This window comes from Mycteria americana, chromosome 2, assembly GCF_035582795.1.
Source record: "Mycteria americana isolate JAX WOST 10 ecotype Jacksonville Zoo and Gardens chromosome 2, USCA_MyAme_1.0, whole genome shotgun sequence".
In the NCBI taxonomy this organism is placed as follows: Eukaryota; Metazoa; Chordata; class Aves; order Ciconiiformes; family Ciconiidae; genus Mycteria; species Mycteria americana.
In genome coordinates this window covers 12,447,317-12,469,125 of record NC_134366.1, presented here as the reverse complement: position 1 = coordinate 12,469,125, position 21,809 = coordinate 12,447,317, and the positions used below count along the sequence as shown (strand labels likewise).

At 37.2% G+C, this 21,809-nt stretch overlaps 2 protein-coding genes across 5 annotated transcripts in view; both read left to right on the top strand.

The window, feature by feature from the left end:
* The window catches only part of LOC142405293 (la-related protein 4B-like), a 57,363-nt gene that overhangs the window by 14,551 nt on the left and 21,003 nt on the right, over nt 1-21,809 (top strand). For 2 of the 3 annotated variants that reach the window (XM_075492415.1, XM_075492414.1), the window contains exons 2-6: nt 4,070-4,204; nt 17,799-17,946; nt 18,137-18,298; nt 20,548-20,629; nt 21,562-21,698. In XM_075492415.1, coding sequence (XP_075348530.1) covers nt 4,124-4,204; nt 17,799-17,946; nt 18,137-18,298; nt 20,548-20,629; nt 21,562-21,698 — 610 coding nt within the window. In that variant the 5' untranslated portion in view covers nt 4,070-4,123. Of the gene's footprint in view, nt 1-4,069; nt 4,205-17,135; nt 17,175-17,798; nt 17,947-18,136; nt 18,299-20,547; nt 20,630-21,561; nt 21,699-21,809 lie in introns of those variants that run through there. The other variant, XM_075492416.1, reaches the window with a different exon arrangement.
* Nucleotides 12,066-16,561, top strand: LOC142405294 (uncharacterized). Of its 2 annotated transcripts, XM_075492418.1 has the most exons (3): nt 12,066-14,173; nt 14,263-15,876; nt 16,240-16,561. In XM_075492418.1, exons 2-3 carry the CDS (start codon nt 14,311-14,313, stop codon nt 16,270-16,272), a joined length of 1,599 nt encoding a protein of 532 aa, XP_075348533.1. In that variant the 5' UTR covers nt 12,066-14,173; nt 14,263-14,310; the 3' UTR covers nt 16,273-16,561. The 2 variants fall into 2 exon arrangements, with proteins under 2 accessions (XP_075348533.1, XP_075348532.1); XM_075492417.1 differs by lacking the exon at nt 16,240-16,561 and having other exon boundaries at nt 14,263-14,352.

The window sequence follows — 21,809 nt, the reverse complement described above, 5'->3', positions numbered from 1 at the left end:
AACAACTCTGTTAAGGCACTCTTCCCCTTCCTGTTGCAATTACTAATTTAGCAGACTGAGCAGTGTATATTACAGTTTTGGGGACAGCAAGGACTTCATGGTTGAATGTTGTGCGGTTTCTAAAGAAACATGTTTTTACCTGTATTTTAGACTTCTGGGGGATAAGTGTCTTGCCTACTTACAAACAAAGTTCAAACTGCTTTTGATAAGTTTCAGTAAAACCCATGCAATTTCTCTTGGATTAGGTAGTTCTGGAGATAAGTATTTGCATGTCTCAAGAGTAGCTTTGCTCTTGACATAATATATCTGAAGTTGTTGTACTTGACTCATTACTCTGTGATGACCAAATGGGAAGGCAGAAGGAAAAATGAAGATTTACTATACGCATTTACAGAATGGAAATTATATATAATATTACAAAATTATAATAGTGTACTTTTATATCAATTCATAAATGCAGGCCATTCAGTAGGCTATGTGACTAGACATAATTTGTGGAGGACATGGATTTTTTTGTGAATATACTTGCTATAGTCTGGAAATATTACTTAAAAGCTTATTTAAGAGATCGTGTGCTTCTGAAGGTTTTTCTTGTGTTTTTTTTTTTTAATAACTTGAATGAAAAAAATTGCTGTCTACTTGTGACAGCTCAATGTTCTGCCATAGGTATTGCTATCTCTATCCCAAACAGGTCTGCCGACTTGCATTTTTCTCTTGAATGTCTCCTCCTTATTGCAGCAGCGCGTATTTATGCAAAGATATGGTTTACCAATCAGCAATTCAGTGTATCTTTTAAAGTGCTGGGCAAGTTAACTCTTCAGTGGGATGGTAATTTTTATTGCTGCATTAAAACGACACATTTAACTTGCTCTCTAATTTGACTATTAAACTAGCATCAAAAGAGGATAAACTGTCTTCCAAACTATCAATCCTGATCTGTAGTTTCTAGTACTACTAGATATTGATTGTGGTTCCTGTAAATAAGCTTGTGTATGAAGATATGTACCAATACTAAAGAAAAACATGCTAAAACACATCCTGTGAAGAGCCTTTAACACTTTGTGATTTTTTTTTTTTATTATTGTTTCTTTCCCTGAAGTAACACTGCCTTTTCTACAAACACTGTATTCTCTGACATGATAGTCGTGGAAGCCTGCAGTCATATAAGTTTTATGCTTTAAGAGACTGGTAAGTGGCAACTCGGAGGGGAAAAAGTTGATGGTGCTAACTTTCCAGAACAGCCCTGCACATGAAGTTGTTTTGAAGTGTATCACAACAGATGGGATTTTGCAGCAGAGCACTTGATGTCCTGGAGACTTGTAGCAGTGTGACATACTAAGTCAAGAAAATTGCAAAGGAAACTCCTTCTGCATTTGGGGTCTTTCTGTATGGCTTACCCATTTGCAGAAAGGCAATAGCTGATTGTTGTTAAAAGCATGGGATTTAGAATATCCATGGCAGGTTGAATATCCTCTTTAAACAGATTATAATAGTATCTCACTTGTTTTGAGAACGATTTTGATCCTTAATGATAAAAATGCAACTTAAATATATGGGTTTGGCATGGTAGTTATTAAAATAATTTGTTCACAAGGTGAGTGGATTTAGTGTGGAGTGTATCACAACAAATCTGTGTAACTAATGAGAATATGATTATTAGTCTGAGTAATCCAAACAAAGTTACCTAGAGCTTCAATTTAGACCTAGCCTGTGATAAGCATCTTGTGTAATCTCATCTAAAGGACTTCTGAAAAGCAGTAGAATGATGTGCTGCTTTGATTGCTGGTGGCTTGCCCAAGAAATTTGAAGTTGCAATGTGCACATTGTAATCATGTGTTACCTATCAAGTTGGCTAACAACTTGTCCACCCTCAGCTGAAATTAATGATTTAGCTGAATATTTTGTGCTTGATGGCCAGTCAGCAAATGCTTTAAAGGACATATGTGTAGTAGAACTTTACTCTTGTTTGTTAGACTCACATGACCTTAGCTGTTTTCCTTCCACAATCCATAGATTTACAAAGTGCTGGTGCTACCACTACATACCAGAGGATGGAAGAGATTGCAGCATGCCTGGGGACAGGCCGATCCTAGAAGGGAATGGGAATGTGTAAGATAAGCAGGCGACAGAGAGGGATGCAAAGAAGTACCTTGGCATTGATTTGGGGATCAAAATGCTGAGTAGATAACATCACTGCTGACTGAAACTTATTTGTCTTTCTGGAAAGTAGACTTCAGCTTGTGAATCTGGACTAATGTGCATGCTCAAAGTTAGTATGAACAGCAGTGGACATTATATACAATGAATCCAAAATGTGTAAGAAGTCTTGTGCTCTTTTTAGAAAAATATTAATCCAAAATTTTAAAAGGCTAAACCCAATTTCTTTAAAGAATATTAACAGAAGCATTCTCCAAGAAGCCTCGGCACCTTCCGCAGTGTTTATGTGCATACAGCTTCCCATGCGTGGGTTTGAGCAACACAGAGTCTAACTATTTAATACTTGCTTTCATCCCGAGGATGATTTTTGGTTATTTTATAAAATACAAACGTCCTGAATGAAGTCCAGACTTTCTGCCATGTAGACTCTGTGTATGTTCATGTGTGTGTAACACGGTATGTGAGGGGCAGTATAACTTTTTTATTTCTTTTTTTGTGTGGGTTTTTTTGTATGTGTAATTTCTCCCTTACTTAAATAGTTTCTATTTCAAGATGAGAGGCAGGGTGTTAGGGGAAAAAAAAAAAACTTCTGGGAATATAACAATGACACAGTGCATGTGTTTCTTTCAAAAACATGTTTTTCATGCTGACTTTATATCAGTAGCATGAAGCGATAAGCAACTGTTCATCTAAGCTGAATACTTCATCCTGTCGAGGATGTCGGTATATGTGTTTCTTCAACTGTGTGTGCAAAATATCTTATCTTCTGCATGATCCCATAATACAGATGCTTGAATCAGTTCATAGGTGAATGTCATAATTTTATTTTGAAAATTTGGGAATGTATTCAATCAGTTGTATGAAAGGCTTTTGCTTTTATCCATTTCAAAATATAGTGTAGAGATTCCATGGAAGGCCGTAATGCTGTAGGCTGAAAGAAATACTTTTTAACTCGAGTCTTTTGAAGTCAAGATACCCTAAAAGGAGCTTATGCTGCTAAAGAATGGAATCATACTGTTACGTTCCGTGTGCTGCAAATCTTTACTTTTTTTTTTTTTTTTAAAGGAGATCATAGAGAATGTCTCCCTGAAGTTTGTCACCAACTTAAAGGCAATAAATTTCTCTCACACACTGTTACAGATGCTGTACTGGAATTTCTGTGTGAATAACTAACTCAAAAAGTGTATTACAACTTCCTTGGTCCTTTTAGAAAAGAAAAATTAAAAAAATTACCCTGATTTTACACCCCAATATTTACTTTCTGAAACTTCATGCTTTAAATGAGCTTTTCAGGTTTTTTGTAGACCAGTTATTTTTTTAAACAACAGTATTTAATAGCATCAAATTTCAAAGCGAAGTCCCTGTCAGACTTTCAACTCTACTCAGTTTTCTACTTCTCTAATCAAATAAAATAACACTTTAGGATGATGGAGCAGAACAACTTGTTGAGTGTTTAGCAGAACTGCTGTAACATGCTTCTTAAAATTTGAAAAGATTAAGTGTCTGTCAGAGTAGTTGTAGAAGACAAAGGTTGGTTTGTGACTAAATGCGTCTTAATAAGTTAAGTCAGTCTACCAGGTGGTATGAAGAAGTCATGGTTTGAAAACCAATCTGAATATTTAAGGTGAGAATCAAGTGAAACTTTCCCAGTGGAATTTCCCTGCCCAGTGCTGTGGCAAGTGTTCATCTGCACTCCTGAGGCAGTCGGTGACTGGGAGCTAAGCATATCTGCAAGATTGCTTTATCCTCGCCTCCTGCCATAACGTTTTCTCTCAATGCATAATCCTGACTATGTTGTGTGGAAGTTCTTTGGACCTCTGGTCTGAATCAGCATGGCACGTCTGGAATGGCTGTGAGTTCTCAGGAATTTCAACAACCACTTACAGAATCTTTTGTCTTCCTATTTCTGCAGCTTACAAAGGTGACCAGTAAAGTTCTCTCTGAGCAGCCAAAAAGCAGACAGCTCATGACTTCTGATCAGGACACTAAAGTTGTGGCTGAACCTCAGGTGCAGCAAGTACAAGAAGTTAAAGACAGTTCTCATCTAGTAAGTATTATAATTACATATTCCCCTGGTGTAAGTGTTGCATGAAACAGGTTGTGGGTTTTTTTTTTTTTACTATGTCTTAATCAAAATTGTATCTCAGAATATTTTAGAAGACAGTTGGCTGATAGCATTGCAACGTAAAATGGCAGAACAGAGCTGTTGAGGGTGGCTAATTCTCCATACTGAGTAGGAGCCTCGACTTAACTTTTCTTCAGCCCTGCAGGGGATTTAAATAAACTGCAAGTTACAACAGTTTGCGCTCATTTAAGGTACAGGGCTTTTTAGGCTATGCAGGAATTGTATTACCGATCTTGAGGTAGGTTCTAGCTCACACATTAACATGTGAGGAAAATGCAGGAAATGCACTTGGCATGTATCTGTAATTGACAACAGTACAAACCCATACAAATAGTAAAGTGCATTCTGTAACAGGAATTTTGCACCGTCAGTTCTGCCAAATGGCACGTGCTGCTGCTTCTGTGCTACTGTGCAGGATCCAGTAAGTTGCTTTATGGGATGCCTTTGGCAGATTATGCAGCAGATAGTACTGTGTGTGCATATATATGTTGCAATAAATGTTACATACATCTTCAAGAAGACTGAATACTTGATTTGTGTGTAAACTCTACTCAACATTATATTTTCGTCTTTGAACATTAACTGTATATTGGGAAGGACGTTTCCTCTTGGGACATATTGAAGGGTTTGGTTTCAGTGTATGTTCTGCTAGGCACTTAGCCTGTGCTATGCTAAGCAGCAGATGCTTGCTGCTTCAACTTAACCTTGCAGCAAGCTCTAAGGAGCATTTTGAAAAACACTGTAAACTTGTGCTTTCTTTGCAAAGCAAGCTGGTGGGGTTTTTGTTTCTTGTTCCCCCCTCCTCTCCTTTTTTTTTTTTTTTTTTTTCTTTTTTTAAATTGGTATTCTGGGTTCTCTTCTGCTCTCTTTTACCTTTCTCAAATGTAAACTTTGACAGTAGAGGAAAAAGCTGAACCCACTTTTGTGCCATACTTTTGAAAATTGGGCTTTTGTGATTTTTTTAAAAATCTTTTTTCCTGTATTCAAGGCATTAATTCCAAGAAAGCAGTGTGTAAGCTTGAGTAAGAGGCTCTTGAAGATTCTCTTCAAAAGCTTGGAACTGTCAGTGCACCTTCAAAAGGTGTATTAGTATTAAAGGTGGTTTGATTAGTCTTTACATTGATGCTAGTTCTTTTAATTTGGCATACTAGAATTTTTATAAAGCTTCATGTAAACTTGAATCTAAATGTTAATTTCTGTTCTTTCATACGTATTTGGAGAAGGAGAGTAATCATTTCTTTCAATTTCAGGAAATCTATCTGTTCTTATCCTTAGTAGAGGAGACTAATGTCAATTTGGATATCTTGGAATGTATCCATAGTGCTATAATGGTGTATTTCAAATAATTAATTCTTTTGAGATTAAAGCTTAATTCCTTTGCTGAATATTTAATTCCAAAAAGCTGAGACCTGTAGCTTATTAAGCTTTTTTAAGTTATACCAGTATCATACTCCTATATGCACAGCATCAGAAGGTCATTTTGCTGTATGGGAATCATTGCCAATATATGCTGTTAAAAGTGTTCTTTTCAACATGGTCCCTTCCATAATGGCATGCTTGCATGAGTATATTTTGCCAGTGCTTCAGGACTTCACTTGCAAGTTTTGGGATCAAGGCTATAGTTTGAGAAAAACTTCGTGGAGTACAGGAAGAAGTTAGCAAACTGAAATCATTAAGACATTTTCATCTTTCCAAAAATGTGATAGGAAGGAGAAAAACTTCTGAAGTCCTGACTCAATTGCATTTAGCAAGTACATGCTTCAGGTTAACTGAAAATCACCTGCTGTTTCTTGTGTGTCTTAATTATTTTGAGATCAGATGGCTAGACTGCATAAAGGTATAGATTCCTGTCTGTGGTGATCCCTACTTCAGTGTGTATTTGATATGGGGCCATACTGCTATGGTATCTAGTGAGATTTCTAGGAGTCTATAAAAAAAGACTTAAAAGAAATTTGCTGAACTACATTGCCTTAGCTATTTTGGCTATGCTGTTCTACTAGGATCTGGTGACACCTAGTCCTAGTGCTTTTGTGGCAGTTCAGGAGGAAAGTTGTAGAGTTTCTGCTGGAAACTTTGATACACCTCTGTAGATCCTGGAAAAATAACTCCCTGTATGATAGTCTTAATTCTGAAGTGATTATATAAAGTATTTTTTGTTATATATTTAAACAGTAACAGTAAATACATTTTCCTAATTGTGACTTTAGTCCGTCTGTTTTCTTTGGCAGGAACAAAACTTAACACACGTTCTACTGCTAGTAATATTGAACAGGTAGTCAATAGTGACTGAAATAAACCAAAAGTTTTGATGTTGTGATGGAACCCTTCAGAAATCACTTTCCAGGGTTGCTTGTGTTACTGTTACAGAGGTCACTTGTTTCCTAACAGTTTTCAAAGGCTTAACCTCATGGTGAGGGAGCCAAAGTAATTTCTTCTGCCTTGAAGTAGCTATAAAACTATATGCTATTTAATGCCTAATGTAGATTGATCACAAGCCTAGTATAGTTCATTTCCAACAACAGCTCCTCTTGAATTTGGCTGATTTTAGTAGTATTTAACAGCAGAATTTCAGTAGTTTTGCATGCAAGTCAATTGAAGGAAGTTGGCAACTTGAGTTGGAGGTAGATAATTTAGCAGATTCTTAGCTTTGATAAATTTGGGAGTTAAATATGCTGGTATTTTCAGCCTTTTTTTTTTAACCTAGGGGCAGGCTTTGTCCCTTCAGGTGACATCTGTCACTGGATTTTTTTTGTATCCTGATTGACAATTACTCTTTCTGAGAAAGCCACTGTCAGACTGGGCCCAGGAAATTCAGTGTTTAAGAAATGTTTCACTCCCTTTTGACTCACTTCTCTGTTTCCTTTTTGATCAGTAACACTTTGCTGCTAGAAATTTGAGGTTACTCTCTGAGGGAAGAGGCCAAGACCCAAATCCCATGGTGGAGGTAGTTTATATGACCTGTCTCTGCCAGACAGGACTTAACTAACCTTTAGTGCTAAAGGCAGAGTCTTTTTCCTTGCTCATTGATCCTAAATTCTTCCCCTGCCATGCCCACATTTGAATGTGTTGCCTCTCGGAGCACTTTCCAAGGACCAAAGAATTTTCTTTCCTTGACTGGCTGAATCAAAGACCTGATCTGGAAATTTGAAATTAACTTTAGAAGGGATTCTTGTCATCAAGCAGCAACAGTTTCTGCAAATGCTGGTATGTTCCAGTGGAGGATATTACCATGGGGCCATTTAAACTTGCTGTCTGATGGTGATAGGAGCATCACCCATTCTCTCTCTAGTTGAATAGTTATCAGGTGCTGCCATGGGCTTCTGTTAATGGGAATTCAAACCGATGTGGGATGCTGTTTTTTGTCAGTGCTTATTAGTACTCTAAATACAAGTTCAATCATATTGTTGGTTCTAAGCACAAGAAAAATAGCTATCAAGTCAGGAAACTTAAGATGGGACTTAATTGTACTTCCTAAAATGTTTTTCATAGGAGGTAACGCAGAAGGTGGTCTTGGGCTTAGAGCTGCTAGGTTATGTTGCTCAAAAATCCTTTTGCAACCCATTCAAGAATAAGCGTCATAGAATAAAAAAGGGACTGAGGAAATTAGATTTACTAGTTTAATATAGGACTCTGTGTAACAGTTCAGTGAAAATTCAGTATAGCATATAATCCTCAGATCATTTGACAATACACAGTATTACATACAGGATGTGCCAATTAAGAGTTAAGTAGCAGTTTGTATAACATGTGGGTGATATTTAGTAATTCAAGAGATCATTAATAGCTTTAAATGAGGGATGGGAGGATTAGACCTTAAACTGAACATGTACGGTACCAGCATCATGAAGGATCACTACTGCTCAGTGTTCGCTCTTTCTGTCACATTATTGTAGATTTAGCCAATAAGAAAAGTGAATAGTTTTGCACCTGTAGATGACTTCTAATGCTAATGTTTAATTGTTTTAATGTGTAACGTGTATTTAAACTCTTAACAGTCCATTTAACCTTGATATGTTGGAGGGAAAGTTAAGCAATCTGACCAGCTGTTTCCAAAAGCCTGAAGTAGTGACATTGTGACGTCCATTGTGATGCTGCTCTTTTCTTTTCCCTTAACTGGTGGTGGGCATGGCATCAAGTATGGCCTGGGAGTGCAGGATAATCACTGTTTCTTCAGGACTAGCTACGATTGCATGACTTTATTATGGAAAAAGGATAAATGAAGTTAGATGTCAGAAGGTTGTAGGGACTGTTTTAACTTGTGCTAGTGTAACTTTAAAGCTAGACTATATTTTAAAACTTAGGTCTGTAAGACTATATGTGGGATAAACCCTTATTCCTTGACAAGGGATAGGTACGTGTAGAAATGACAGTAGATGGGTAGGTATACTCCTGTTAATAAGCACGTTGACTTCTTGCCTTCTGTGTAGGTGTGTGCAGGACATAGGACTAAAATACTTATTTAAAAAAAAAAAATTGTTCAAGTTATGACGGTATTGCTTCAGAGCAATTTTGTTTCATAGAGAGGGAAAACCTCTTTAGGCTTTGAGTAGATGAGAAACATACCAGAGCCAAAATGTATATGTATAAAGGAAAAAATTAAAATAAACAAAACCCACACCCCAGCTGAGCTGAGCTCTGAAGTGGCAAAGCACAAATTCTGTTAATTTTAAAGTGCTTTTCAAGTCAGGTGGTGGTGTTTAGCTTAGCCAGGAGGCTTTTAAGACTTACTGAGTCTTGGAAGTTAAACAGCCAACCTCAGGTGATGTAGCATAACAGTGTGGCATTTTCTGTTTAAATTTATGTTGCTGGGTTTTTTTTTTTGAAGGCAATCCCACAATAAACAGTATTGAGAAATGTGACTCAATGAATGTTCACTATAGGTTCTTAAAAATAGAAATTATCCCTGGAACTCTTAGATAAAACCAAAGGAACAAGTGCAAAATGTGCCTTTGCACATAAGGAGAAGGGTATGGGGAAACTGGAAGAAGTTGCTACTTGCCTGAACTGCTTCACGCATTTTCTCCGCATTAGTTGATAGCAGAAGTGCTTATTAAGGCACTGGAAAAGTGGACTTTGTCCTGGTCTGCCTCTTAAAGGCACTTACTTCCTCTCTAGGAAGCACGTCATTAGTAATGGTTAAATCACAGAGGGGAAAAATCTTGCTATTTGTTTACCTGACAAGGGAGTTTTCTGAATAGTTGTAAACTTTGCAAGTATTATTGTGACTTTTATGCTGACATTAAAAACAGTTGAATTGTTTGCTCATGGCATTTCTTCAAAAAACCTATAATAAGTAACTCCCTCCCCCTTTCCCTGTACTTGGTTCCAGGGAATGCTAAAGAGAGGAGTGACTTGGCGTAGTTTTAAGTCTGGATCCAAGCATGTTGAATAACTTTGTCCCATGGGAGAAGTAAAAAAAAAAATGCAGCAGATGGCAGCAATGATGCATCAGACTTCCTATCCTTAAGAACAATGTATCTGCAGGCACTTTGAGGCTTCACATATTGGATAAGCTGGGGGAGGAGGGCAGGGTAGTCTTCCTCTTTTCTTACTTTGCAATTTCAAAGCAGACTTTCTGAGGAGGGGATGTATTCCCTAGCCACTTCAGCAGTCTTTTTTTATGGTTAGAGGATTAGTGGTGAATAGGAGGTTTCTCCTGAATGTTAGCCAATATGGTTCTTTCACATATACAAGTCTGAGTCTGCCTATCGCATTTAAACTTATATGGCATTTAAATATATGGTAACCTGTGTTTAAGAATCTAAAGCACATCATTTTTTTGTGATTCATTTGTCCTATGAGCAGAATAATTGTCTGGGGAGAAAAAGCTACGCTGGAAGCTATATTACAGCTTTGCACTTTTTTGCGTTACACAGAGTATTTATGAAGAAAAGTAGGATAAGAAATGACTCAAATATTCAAATACCTTGTAAAAGCTTCAGAGAAGGGAATGGAAGCATTTCACGCTGTATAAGGAAGAGAGTTTCACCTCTAGTCTGTTTTATGCTGCTAAATGTGAACTCTACTACTATTACTGCAGGAGTGCTTCATAGTGACTGCAGTGCAGACTAAAGTGAAACGTTTGAATTTCTGGAGTGCCTCTGCACTTACTTGCTCAGTACTGCCTTGTACTTGCAGGTTACTACCATAAAATTGTGAACAGTTTGGGATAACGAGGTTTTTTTTTAATATTCTCTTCTACCTAATTTTAATCCAGCCTGGTTCTGTTTACTGTGGTTCAGTGCAGCATCATTTTTCTCAATCTTCAGGTGACAACAGGAGACAAAAAATGCTTGCTTCTCTTTTGGTTCATTACTCTAAGCAGATGTGAACTTAGTTTACCAACTAGATATGAATGAGTAAAAGAGGAACTGATGCTTACTTTATTTCTATGTTGACAGTAGTAGATTTTCTGTCGTAAGTAAAGTAAGTGAAGGACATGGAAAGGAAAAAGTGACTGTGGGCTTCTCTGGTAAAGATGTTTTGCTTGTTTTTGTTTGTTTGTTTGTTTTTCCCTTAGAATTTTGGAAACAAAGCAGAAATCTTGCAGTGTGGTGGTGATGAGGACCATATAGACAACATAGATAAGACTGAATCATGTCTTAAGCCTTATGTAGGCTATGTGACTTGCCATGAAAGCAGCTGTAAAATAAGTCACAATGACTATCATGCAAAAAAAAAAAAAAAAAAAAAAGTAATGATAGTGGAATATTAGAGCATGGATCTCTGTGTGTTAAGGAGCCTTTACCCTGCAAGTATAGTTCACAGTAGAAATTAAAATAAGTCTCTTACTAGTTAGTTGGAAGGCAACTGCTTTAATTAGCCTTAGTACCCCTATATAATGCTATATGAATACAATGAAGGCAAATTGCCAGGCTAACTTAAAACTCTAGTTCAAGTATATCTTGATTAAACTTGCCATAAGGTGCACAACCAATTGAAAAATAGCACTCAGTTCAATGTACAGCTGAAAGAACATTTGAAATGGAGTTCAAGGGTCTGTCTTGTCTCACTTTCATCTGTGTTTTCAGTATCTTTTAAGTAATGGAGTAGAGTGGTGCTGTAGTGGTACAGTCTGCAAGCTCTCTGAAGGATGGCGTCCAAATTTGAAATAATAGCAATGGATTTGAGAGGAGGTCTGATTGATGTCAGGTTATGTAAAGGCAAGTAAGAACAACTCTGTTTAGAGCAGAAAACATTGCTGGGTACTTTCAGCTTTTTTACTGGGTTTTTACTTTTGAAGAAAGCAAGTAAAGGGACTTACAACTTTTACTTGCAACTTTGTTAGCAAGTAAAGGGACTTACAGTAGTAGAAGTCTTCCAATATGTAAATACATGTGTAGAAAGATGTGTTTTGCTGTCCTAAAGTCAGAACGAAGTCTGTTTACATGCAACAAAGAAAACTTACAGTGGGGACAGACTTTTGGAAGAAGTAGCGTTTAGTCAAACTACCTTTTAAATCTGTCCGACTTTTTTTGTAAAAAGACACAAATTTTTTGGAGGTTAAGTATCATTAATCCTGCCACAGTACCATGAGATTGCTAGATGATCGTGAGACCCCTTCCAGTGCTGTAAGTCACTGGGGGATTATATATTCTTTTTTTCATGCAGATAACGAATAAAAAAAAAAAAAAAGGCTTGGAACAGAATTAGCTTCTGATAACGTACAATGACTGCTCAATGGAATACATGAGGTCTTATCTATCTTTAGCCTGTTTTTCCTAAAGAAGTAATCTTGGTGTAGGTTCAGCTCTGGGGGAAGGGAGGAGGAGGAGAAATTGGTCCAAAATGTGTTTGATCTAATAGCTTCCACTAGTTTAGTCTTCAAATCAGATTTAATCATGTGAAGCCAGACTGCATTTATCCTTGTACAGAAAGCGGGAGTTGTATTAAATATGAAGGCAAACAGGTTTTTGGCATACGTGGACATTGTGAAAGAGGTCATTTAAATATTTTAATGATTTGGATGAAGGAAACTCTTCATTGTTTAATTTCCTGGAAGTTCATAAGACTTGGTAATACTTGTAAACAGACTGTAATCTCATTAGGAGAATTATTTGGCTTGAATATTACAGTGCATATGATGAAACACTAAAACATTGCTCAGCAACTGGGATTTGGACTTTGAGTGGCAATGACATATGAACCCCTGCATGGTTTTAAAGTGTGCTATTTTTGGCAGCTGGGTGTTGGCTTGTCTCCTCAGTAGCAGTAGAAAGTTAGTTTAGTGTATAGAGGAAGGGGATTTGCAATGAGAAGACTCCTCTGACACTACTTATTAAAACATGGGCTGCTGCTTCAGTAAAGAATTGAGGAACAGCACGAATGAGGAGAAAACTGGCTTGTTACAAAAATCTATGGAAGAGGAAGCACCAGAGTCAAGGATAAGTAAAACTTTATCTTCAATTTTAGGAACTGTGGAAAGCCATGATCTGCATACAGTGGGAAGGACGGCTAATGGGGCAGCTGCGATAGTGGGCATTGAACGCATTCATAGCGATGATTGCGCAGCGTCAAATTCTAAATCTGGGTTCTGGGATAGAAAAGCAAACTATCCGTCATACAAAAGCATGGAGACTACTCCCTGTGAGAGCTCTAGGAGAACGTATGACAGACCTTTTAGCTTCTTTAATTCCTTTAGTCACCTCCTGAAGGTCTCTGGTACATACAGAAATCTGCAGAAAAGTGAAGAAAAGAAAGACAGAGTTATTAAAAAAAGAGCACCTAAAAAATTTAATAGTAATGCTCAGCACATGAACAATACAGAAAATATTAACAGTAATATTAATAATGAAAATGTAGCTGCAGAAGAGCATTGCTTGTTTGATTGTATTTCTACTTCACGTGTACCAGACATCCTAGACAAAGGCTTACAGGGTGAAATTTCCTTAAATAGAAATTTTCTGGAGGATTATGCAGTTACGTGTGACCATTCAAGGCAGAATGAAACAACAGTAAACACTGAAGACAGCAGGAGTGACAGCCTACAAAAAGTTTCAAGTTCACATAGAGAGTTATCTCCAACATTTTCCTATCTTGATGTAGTCAACAGACAAAATAGAAAAGATAGGGAGTTTTACAGTATTTGTGTTGTAGATGCTGAAGATCTGAAAGGGGATGAAGAGGTGCCAGCTACTGTGCATGAAGAGACTGCAGCAGACATAGATAACTCAGCTGTTACTGATGAAGGAATGTGCAGCATGGCACGACCTCTAGACACTGGGGAGGAATTTCCAATGCAGCAATCGGCACAAGTGGAAGCTAAGTTTAATTCACAGAAAGAACTGTTTGAGTATAAAAAAGAGGATAGGTCAAACATGCAGAAAGAGGAAACAAAGGAATATTGTAGTATAGACATCCAGTCTTCTTATGATAACTTACTGGCTAACAGGTGTCAGGTGCATAGGTTAAATACTGACAATACAGTAACAGATGGCTTAAGAGCGAAAGTATACAATGAAGTTGTCCCTGAGAATCGACAAGAGGAGGTATATACCATAGGTAATGCTGTCAGTTGGAATGATTCAGGAAATAATTCAGGAAAAATTGAGGGAAGTCATGATTCTGAGATTGTACCATTTGGTTTAAGTGGGCATCCCTCAAGTGTTGTAAGGGAAATATATATTGGAAAGGTCGCAGAGAACATGAGGGGTGACTTTAAATTATCATTAGAGTTACATGAAATTGGTAATGATTCTTTTTTGGTGAGTCAACATGTAGAAAAACTTGCTGAAGAAGTCTGCTTCCTAAAGCCAGAAGGTGAAGTAAAGTCAAATGTGGAAAAGAGAACATTTCAAAGAACGTATGGTGATAGCCAAACGTTTGCATCTGACTCTAGTGAACATCACAGCGTTTTGGAAGAATTCTTGAAAGATAAAGAGAAATGCGCAGGTACAGTCTTGCATAGCTGTGAAGCTTTGAATATGACTGAAATGCATGAAAACTTGGAAGAAGGTTCTGATTTTCAAACTCAAATTAAGGGTTGCACTGAAAACAAGACATCAACTGAAGCAGCAAACCATAGCGGCATGGAGGAAGATGTCTGTGTGAGTATCATTGAGCTAAAAAGCGACATGCTTGAGGAAGCTGGTAGCTTGAGCAGAACTCGATCATGGGTAAGTGATGGCACTTTGACATCTTACGAACTACATAACACAAGTGCAGATGAAATGTTCCTAAAGGAAAACAGCCTAGCATCTCAGATTTCACAAGAGTTACCAGGGAATAAAGATAAAGTATGCAAATATTCAAATTCAGATAACAAAAATAGTGTCTCTTCTGTGTCTGTGGAACATGAGGATATGAATAAAATGGACATGAGCTGTAGACAAGATGAGCAACAGGATGTATGTTCCTTCCACACAGTGGAAAATCAATGGAATGCGGGGACTGACTCAGCCAAAATAGCTGGGGATGTAGTAGAATCTGTAAAACAGAAAAAATTTGAAGTTCACTTAAATGAGACAATTGATAACAAGGCAGAAAATGTAAAACAGAATTTGGATGCTAACATTGTTGATCGTGATAAAAACATCTTAAATTGCAATAAAGGCTTGACTTACGATCAGAATACTTACTCTAACTCCACTGTACCTGTACCTTTGGACAATTGTATGTACAAGAGTGTAAAATTGATAGATGACACTAAAAATCTGGAAGATACCAGTAATCTCTTACATAAAGCCCATAATTGTTTACCTTCATTGTGTCAAAATTCATATTCTCATGTGCGTGATGAACCAGTAGAAGAGCCTGAGTTATGTCACTGTGCCAGTCCAGAGCCAGAGGTTGGGAACACCCAAGTTTCTGTTGGGCCTTTTACTGAAGTGGGATCAGAAACTCATGAAAGAAGTGTGTGTGATGTAAATGAATGTAATCTTCAGGATGGTGAAGTAAAACAGTGTGTCAGCATCCACTCAAAGGAGGAGAACCTCACTGGTTTTAGTATGTCAACTGGGAGTCTAGAAGCTTTTACCACTGGGAATTTAAAGCAGTTAGAAGCCAAGACTACTGAACTGAAAAACACCAGTTACATATTAAATACTCAAATGAATGACTTGACCACAGGTTGGGAACAGATGCAGTCAGATCACAAGATTTTCTCAAACAAAGAGCTTGGAGTTTTTGTTGACCCAAAGCAGGTAGACAAATACGCTGCTACTCCTTCCTATGAAATACACAGTGCCTCTCCTGGTGCCGCAGGATTTCAGCGAGGCAGTGAGCGGTGTGTTTTAGATCTGATGGAAGATGTATCGAGTGACCAAGAGCACTCCTATGAACTGGACAGACAAAATCCCCAAGTTGAAATATGGTCACATTTCATCAGTCTTCAGACTGGCAATGCTGATTGGACAAATCAGTTATTTTCTGACACCGTTACTGCTGGTAATGGTGAATATCTGATGGGCTTTTTATGGAATAATACAATTTCTAACAATACTGTGAAGAATGACAGACTATGTATAGTTAGTGAAAACTTCCAGAACGAACCTGAAGATTTAACAGGTGCTTCATACGCAGTGGAAAGATACCCGTATCAGCTGCCAGCACCAGAAAATGTTGGTACTTGGGGATGGCAAGATAAAGATGAATTTGTAAGTATTCTGCAGAAATGATTTGGTGTTAAAGCTGAAGCTAGGAAGTGGAACAAGCCAAGTCAAACTGTGGTTTCATTAGATAGTTAAATATATCATATGTTATTTTGTCCTGAAGCTGACCGTGCTCTTTCTTTTGCAAAACTGAATGCTATACAGAATGTAGTAGTTCAAAATGTTGCTGAATATTGATATATGGTTTTTTTTCTTTTTGGTTCTGTTTACCTTGTGTGAAAGTTTAAACATTGGGCAAAGTATCTTGATTGCAGATTCTCAATTCTAGCTGAACTTGAGATTAACACTTCAGTGTGTGGAAAGGAAACTTCCTACAGACTGTTAATAGTGCTCTTTACCTTCATATAGGAAGAAATCTTTGTGGATTTCCTGAAATCTTAAAGTTCTTGCTTGGTAGCAATTAGGAAACCTTTTGCTCACTTCTGGAGATGATCTTCTGAAGTGCTGTAGAAAGGAGTGGCTGCAAGGAGAAGCGTGGGGAATAAGCTAGACTGGATCTTGGCTAGCTGGGGTAAGAAAGAAACAAAGCTGACCTGCGGGAGCTGCTGCTCCTCTTCCTTCCCTGCTGAGCAGAGCCAGCACTTAATCTTGTTCTCCACACCGACTGCGTTACAGCAGCTGCTCTGACCTTGCCCAGCAGTTGCAGTGCCGGCAGCGGGTTGTACTAGAGGCTAAGTTTGCTATCTCCTGGGGGGGGGAACTTTTTGTATTAAAAATGGAAACTGATGGAACTTGCTGTCATCTTTGAATCCTTACTATTCAAGTAGTTATGTCGAACGCTTCCACTTTTTATAAGTCTTTTCTCTGTCATTCAGTAGATGTGTTTGAGAGTCCTTAGATCTTTTTACCTTATGGATGTGTTTTCTACGCACTGTGATAATGACTACATGAGTGCACATGTTTCAGAGTAATTAAAGCTTCACGGAGTTTTGAAATGCCTGTCTTAAACTCTGTAATGTTCCTAGCATCCTTAAATTCACAAAACAAATTTTAATAAGCTTTTTTAGTATGCGTTATCATGAGCAGTACTCTTTCCCAGTATAATCATCATATTAAAACACACCAAAGATATTCTGGGTATGGAATAACTTAATACGTTTTGCTCAAACATTAGCAAAACAAGAGAAAACTGTCTCATGTTACTATCAAAAAAGTATTGTAGATGTTGGCACTGCAGAGAGCAATCTCTCTGAAGCACAAATATAACCATTTATGACCATTAAATGTGTCCATTTCCAATCTAGGTTAAAGGAGATTGGCCTAAGATGATTTAACTGGATCTGGTAATTCATTCTTTTTGTCCTGCCTAGGGGAAAACTAACCTGAATTTTTGTTAATGCTGTTTTTTCTCTTGAAGTAATGACAGAAGTTGTCATGCACATCTCATTTCTTTCAATTTTCCATAATGCTTCCTTAAAACTGTTACGTTTTTATGTAAGTCCAAAAAAAAAAAAAACCCCAACAACAAAAAACCCCCCCAACCCTGTGCTTTTCTAATTTCTCAGGGTTTTTTTGTTATTTCACAGAAACAGATACAATAACAATATAATCAACATGGAGTTAACGTGTATATTAGAGAACTGCCTGAAGTCTAGGGCACGTACAAGTTGAGTTAGCCTGTCAAAGGTGAAGAATGAAATGTTTGTTGTAGTTTGCTCTGCTTTGCTAGCCTTTTCTGGTGATTCTTAATCAGGAAAATGAATTCTGTGCTGCACAACTCGGTCGTTTTTGTACCTGAAACGATTATGGGATGGCAATTCAGTTAATATATTCAGATGTGAAAAAAACCTTGACAATACAATATTGAGTTGTACATGTGATACTGTTATTTGAAACTGTACACGTATACGCACAGATGCGTGCAGTGCATCCACAAAGTGCATAATCAAAGAAATTTCTTTTTGTAGGAGTCAACCAAGGTTTCTGAGTTAAATCCTAATGCAAAGGTGTGGGGAAATCATATGTTACACTTGGAAGCAAGTGGTGCCACTGATGGTAGCGTGAGCAAAACGTGGGAAGAAATACCTGACCAACCTCCAGATTCTTGTAAAGAAGGTATGAGTAAGAATTTCTAGCTGTTGCTCAAGCAAAAGGTGTAAAAATCAGTGCAGCACTTCCTCAGTTTTTATTTCCTGTTAAAAAAAATGAATGCAAATATGTAAGCAACTTCAGATTTAGTTTTAACTATGATGTTACTGCGATTAGAAGGAATGCTTTTTGAGTGTGTTTGTCATCTCTGCTGCAGGACTGGATGCCAATGGTGATGGCGACAAAAAGCATCAGAATGCACTGCTGACAGAGCTGCAGGAGCCATCGCCAGCTGTTCCGGTGTCAGACCAGACAGATATGAACCCTTTGGCTCTTGATCATTCTGAGTATGAGTCTATGCATGAAACCACCCAGACAGGTAAGATAAATGATGTTTGCTTGGACTTGGTTTAAAAAAAGAAAACACATTTCAGGTTGAACAGTGAGCATTCATAAAAAAAAAACCAAACACACATGCACACACTGCCTATCCCCCCCCCCCCCCCCCCCCAAAACAAAAAACCCCTACACCACTTTCATTGTTCAATATATGCATTCTGTAAACAGACCTCAGAAAATCCTGTCTCTCTTGCTGTCAGGCTTAGATGTATTTGGAAACCAGTCTCCTCCTATTTGAGTATAGGCCTTATGAGATACTGCACAGAATTGATCATAAGTTCTGGATATGACTGACTATTGTTTTCTGAAATGTTATTCTGAATGCAAGTCCCTAGTATAGACATTTACATTTAGATATCTACCTGTCTAAGCTGCGTGTTTCTAGTTGGGTCAGGTACTGAGGTGAAATTCACATACCATTTGTGTCTCGAGTAGTAATGTTAATGTGTTGAAAGATCAGTCTTGTACTGAAAATGCTGAAATAAGCAACAATTTAGTCTAACTTCTTTGCATTCTTTTTTTAATGAACTCTCATGACTTTTTTCAGTGCAACTGTTAGTAGCTGTAGTCTATACCAGATGGCATGTTTTAAGAAACTTCTGGAAACTAGCATAGAGATTCAGCCATGCTTATATTTCACTGAAAGGGACAGAAGGTCTGCAAGATGCATGTAGGATTACTAGAACTGAGATGAGGGATGGCAAAGACAGGAAAATGTGCTGGGTGTTTCTTGAGATTCATGAGAGGTCTGCTCCTTGTTCACTGTGCTTAGCTGATTTTATAACAAGTATTTAAAATGACCAGTATAGCATCCATAATAGTTGGACATCAAGACAGCTGACATCAGACACAGTTGTGGCATCATCCTTGCTTGTGTTGAAAACTGAAAGTTCTCTTTGACTCTCCTACTTAAGGGTATTATTGGGGAATATTAAAGAATAACTAACTGGCAAATAGAAAATGATATTAATGGTGCCTAGCACTCTAGAAGGGAACAGTGCTCCTCAGCTTAGTGTTAGAACTTGTCAGCATATCTTTTACATGCCCAGAATAGTTAACTTTTAACAAGAGTCAGATAGTGTTGTGAAGGAGCTGAACAGCAGGTCGGATCTATTCCATGTGATGAATAGTAACATAGGTGGTCCCAAGTCTGAAATATGATTTTTATTTTTTTAATTATTATTTTTAAAAATGCATATAATTTTGGGCTTTGCTAGGTTTTGGGCAAGGAAGAAAGAGGAGGTGGGGAAGGGAAATAGTGGTTAGTACATGATATGTGTATTTCTCAGGTGTTGGCATTATCTACATCAGAATAGAACACGTGAAGGACAAAACGGTGGGAGGAAATTAGAAGTTGCTTTAGGAAGAAGAAAGGTTAAGGAGAGCTGAAGAAAAGGATGAAAGTTACTGAAGAAGGGAAGGGTATAGAGGGTAATAGTTGGTGTGAAATACTTTTTAAAAAAACTAATTTACATTTATGTAACATGTTACTAAATGTTTTGTAAATCTCTAAAAGCCACACTAAACTTGTGATCTTTAAACAGTTCTCCCACTGACACAATTAGTTTACCCTCAACTGACTGTAGTATATTGGGTCTAAACTAAAATGAACAAGAAACTAGTGTTTTCCATGCAATAATTCTGAAACTTCCAGGTATAAGAAAAAAATTAATTTCTCCTTCTTAACCAAGAGATTGTTAATTGATCACACATCTGTTGTTAATTGATTACATATCTGCTGATATTTCATAACTATGTTTTTGAAACACTCTTTTCTGAATTAGTGTGTTGGGAGAGTGAGGCCAGAAGTATGAAGTGCCTCCATTACATAGCTCGCTTGCTGTATTAGTCAGCTGCATTAGTCAGGGTTTAGTCAGCTAGAGGTTGGTTAGTTTTCTAAGACTGGAAGACAGATGTATGAGCTAAATCAGTTCAGTAATTACCTTGAGATGTATTTGTAGCTGCTCTTCTAAAACTGCTTCAAATTTTTATGTATTTGGAGAACAGAGGTTAACAAGTGAAGTCAGATATGTTTTTTCTTTTTTGTCTCAAATAAAAAGTGTTCCTGTGTAATTTTGGTGGGTGGTGAACTAATACACAATGAACATCTATTGAATTTGAAAATTTGTTACTAGTTATACAGCCAATAATACCCATGATGGCTTGATTAAAATATCTATTGTGTAATACAGCAGAACTAAATTTAAACTTAAGTATTTCAATTATTAGGTGGAAGTGAACAGTTGCAGCCAGAAGGTCAGGAAGATTTACGAGAATTACTGAAAAAAACACTGGAATTCTGCTTATCTAGGTATGTATATACCTAAATGTAGCAAACTGGAGGATAACTAACAAGATCCAGTACCTAATTTGGGATGTACGTTAATATATTTCACAGCTGTCACTTAAAATGAGCAGAAGGGATGAGAATTTGGGGGAAGTAACACACAAATTCCAGAGTATTGTATTTATGTACCTCTTAAAGCTAACATGAAATTTCTGGGCCTAAAACATAAACTAGCAAATATATTGTTTTGAAGTGAGAGTAGTTACCAGCAATTACAGATCAGGTGAATTTTTATCACTGTTTTTTTTGTGGGGTGGTTTTTTTTTTTTTTTTCCCCCAAATTAAAACTGAGTAGCTTAAGCAATTTGGTAAGCTTTGTTTAAGCTAATAATTTTTGAATTTGCATTGATACAAACTAGGATTTTTGTATGTGCATCTCTAGTTCCCTTTATATTTTAAGTCAAGGATCAATGTAAAAAAAAAAAAAAAAAAAAAAAGGGCTCTGAGTCACAAAAATTCCGGTATAGACTGATGCAAGATCATCAAAGCAGTTTATTTGTACTTAATTATTCTCAGTGCTTGTGTCTAGATAAAAACATCCTAAACACATGTCTTAATAACCTAGAACAACTCCTAATCTGTATACTCCTGCATAAGCAGTTACAGTCAGTGGTCATTTGAAGTAATAAACTCCTAACAATGTTACAAGTTTGTGGGAGTAATGCGCTGCCTGAACAGGAAGATGCCAATACTGTTGCGTGAAGGAAAAAAAGACATTTTCATGTTTTCTAGGAAGTGAAATATAGTAGGTGAATGGACCGCGGAGTTGGTGAAAATGCTGAAAACAAAATTTACTGTAGGAATCTGCCTTCTACTATGTGATGAGTTTTTGTCTCAAGTTTATTGGCAACAGTTACATCTGTGACATTTCCCCTTTTTTTTTTCTCTCCCAACAGAGAAAATCTTGCCAGTGACATGTACCTTATATCACAGATGGACAGTGATCAGTATGTGCCAATAATGACAGTAGCAAACCTTGATCATGTCAAGAAACTCAGTACTGACATGGATTTGATTGTTGAAGTGCTGAGATGTAAGTAAAAATCCCTCAATGCTAGAAAGCATTTTGGTTATTGCTGTAGAACTATTAATCCAGATTTTCAATCTCTCTCTCTTTTTTTCTTATGTATCGCAATAAAATGCC

Coding starts and splice junctions, on each gene's coding strand:
- LOC142405294 (XM_075492417.1), top strand. CDS start 12,568: ATGGGCTGCTGCTTCAGTAAAGAATTGAGGAACAGCACGAATGAGGAG.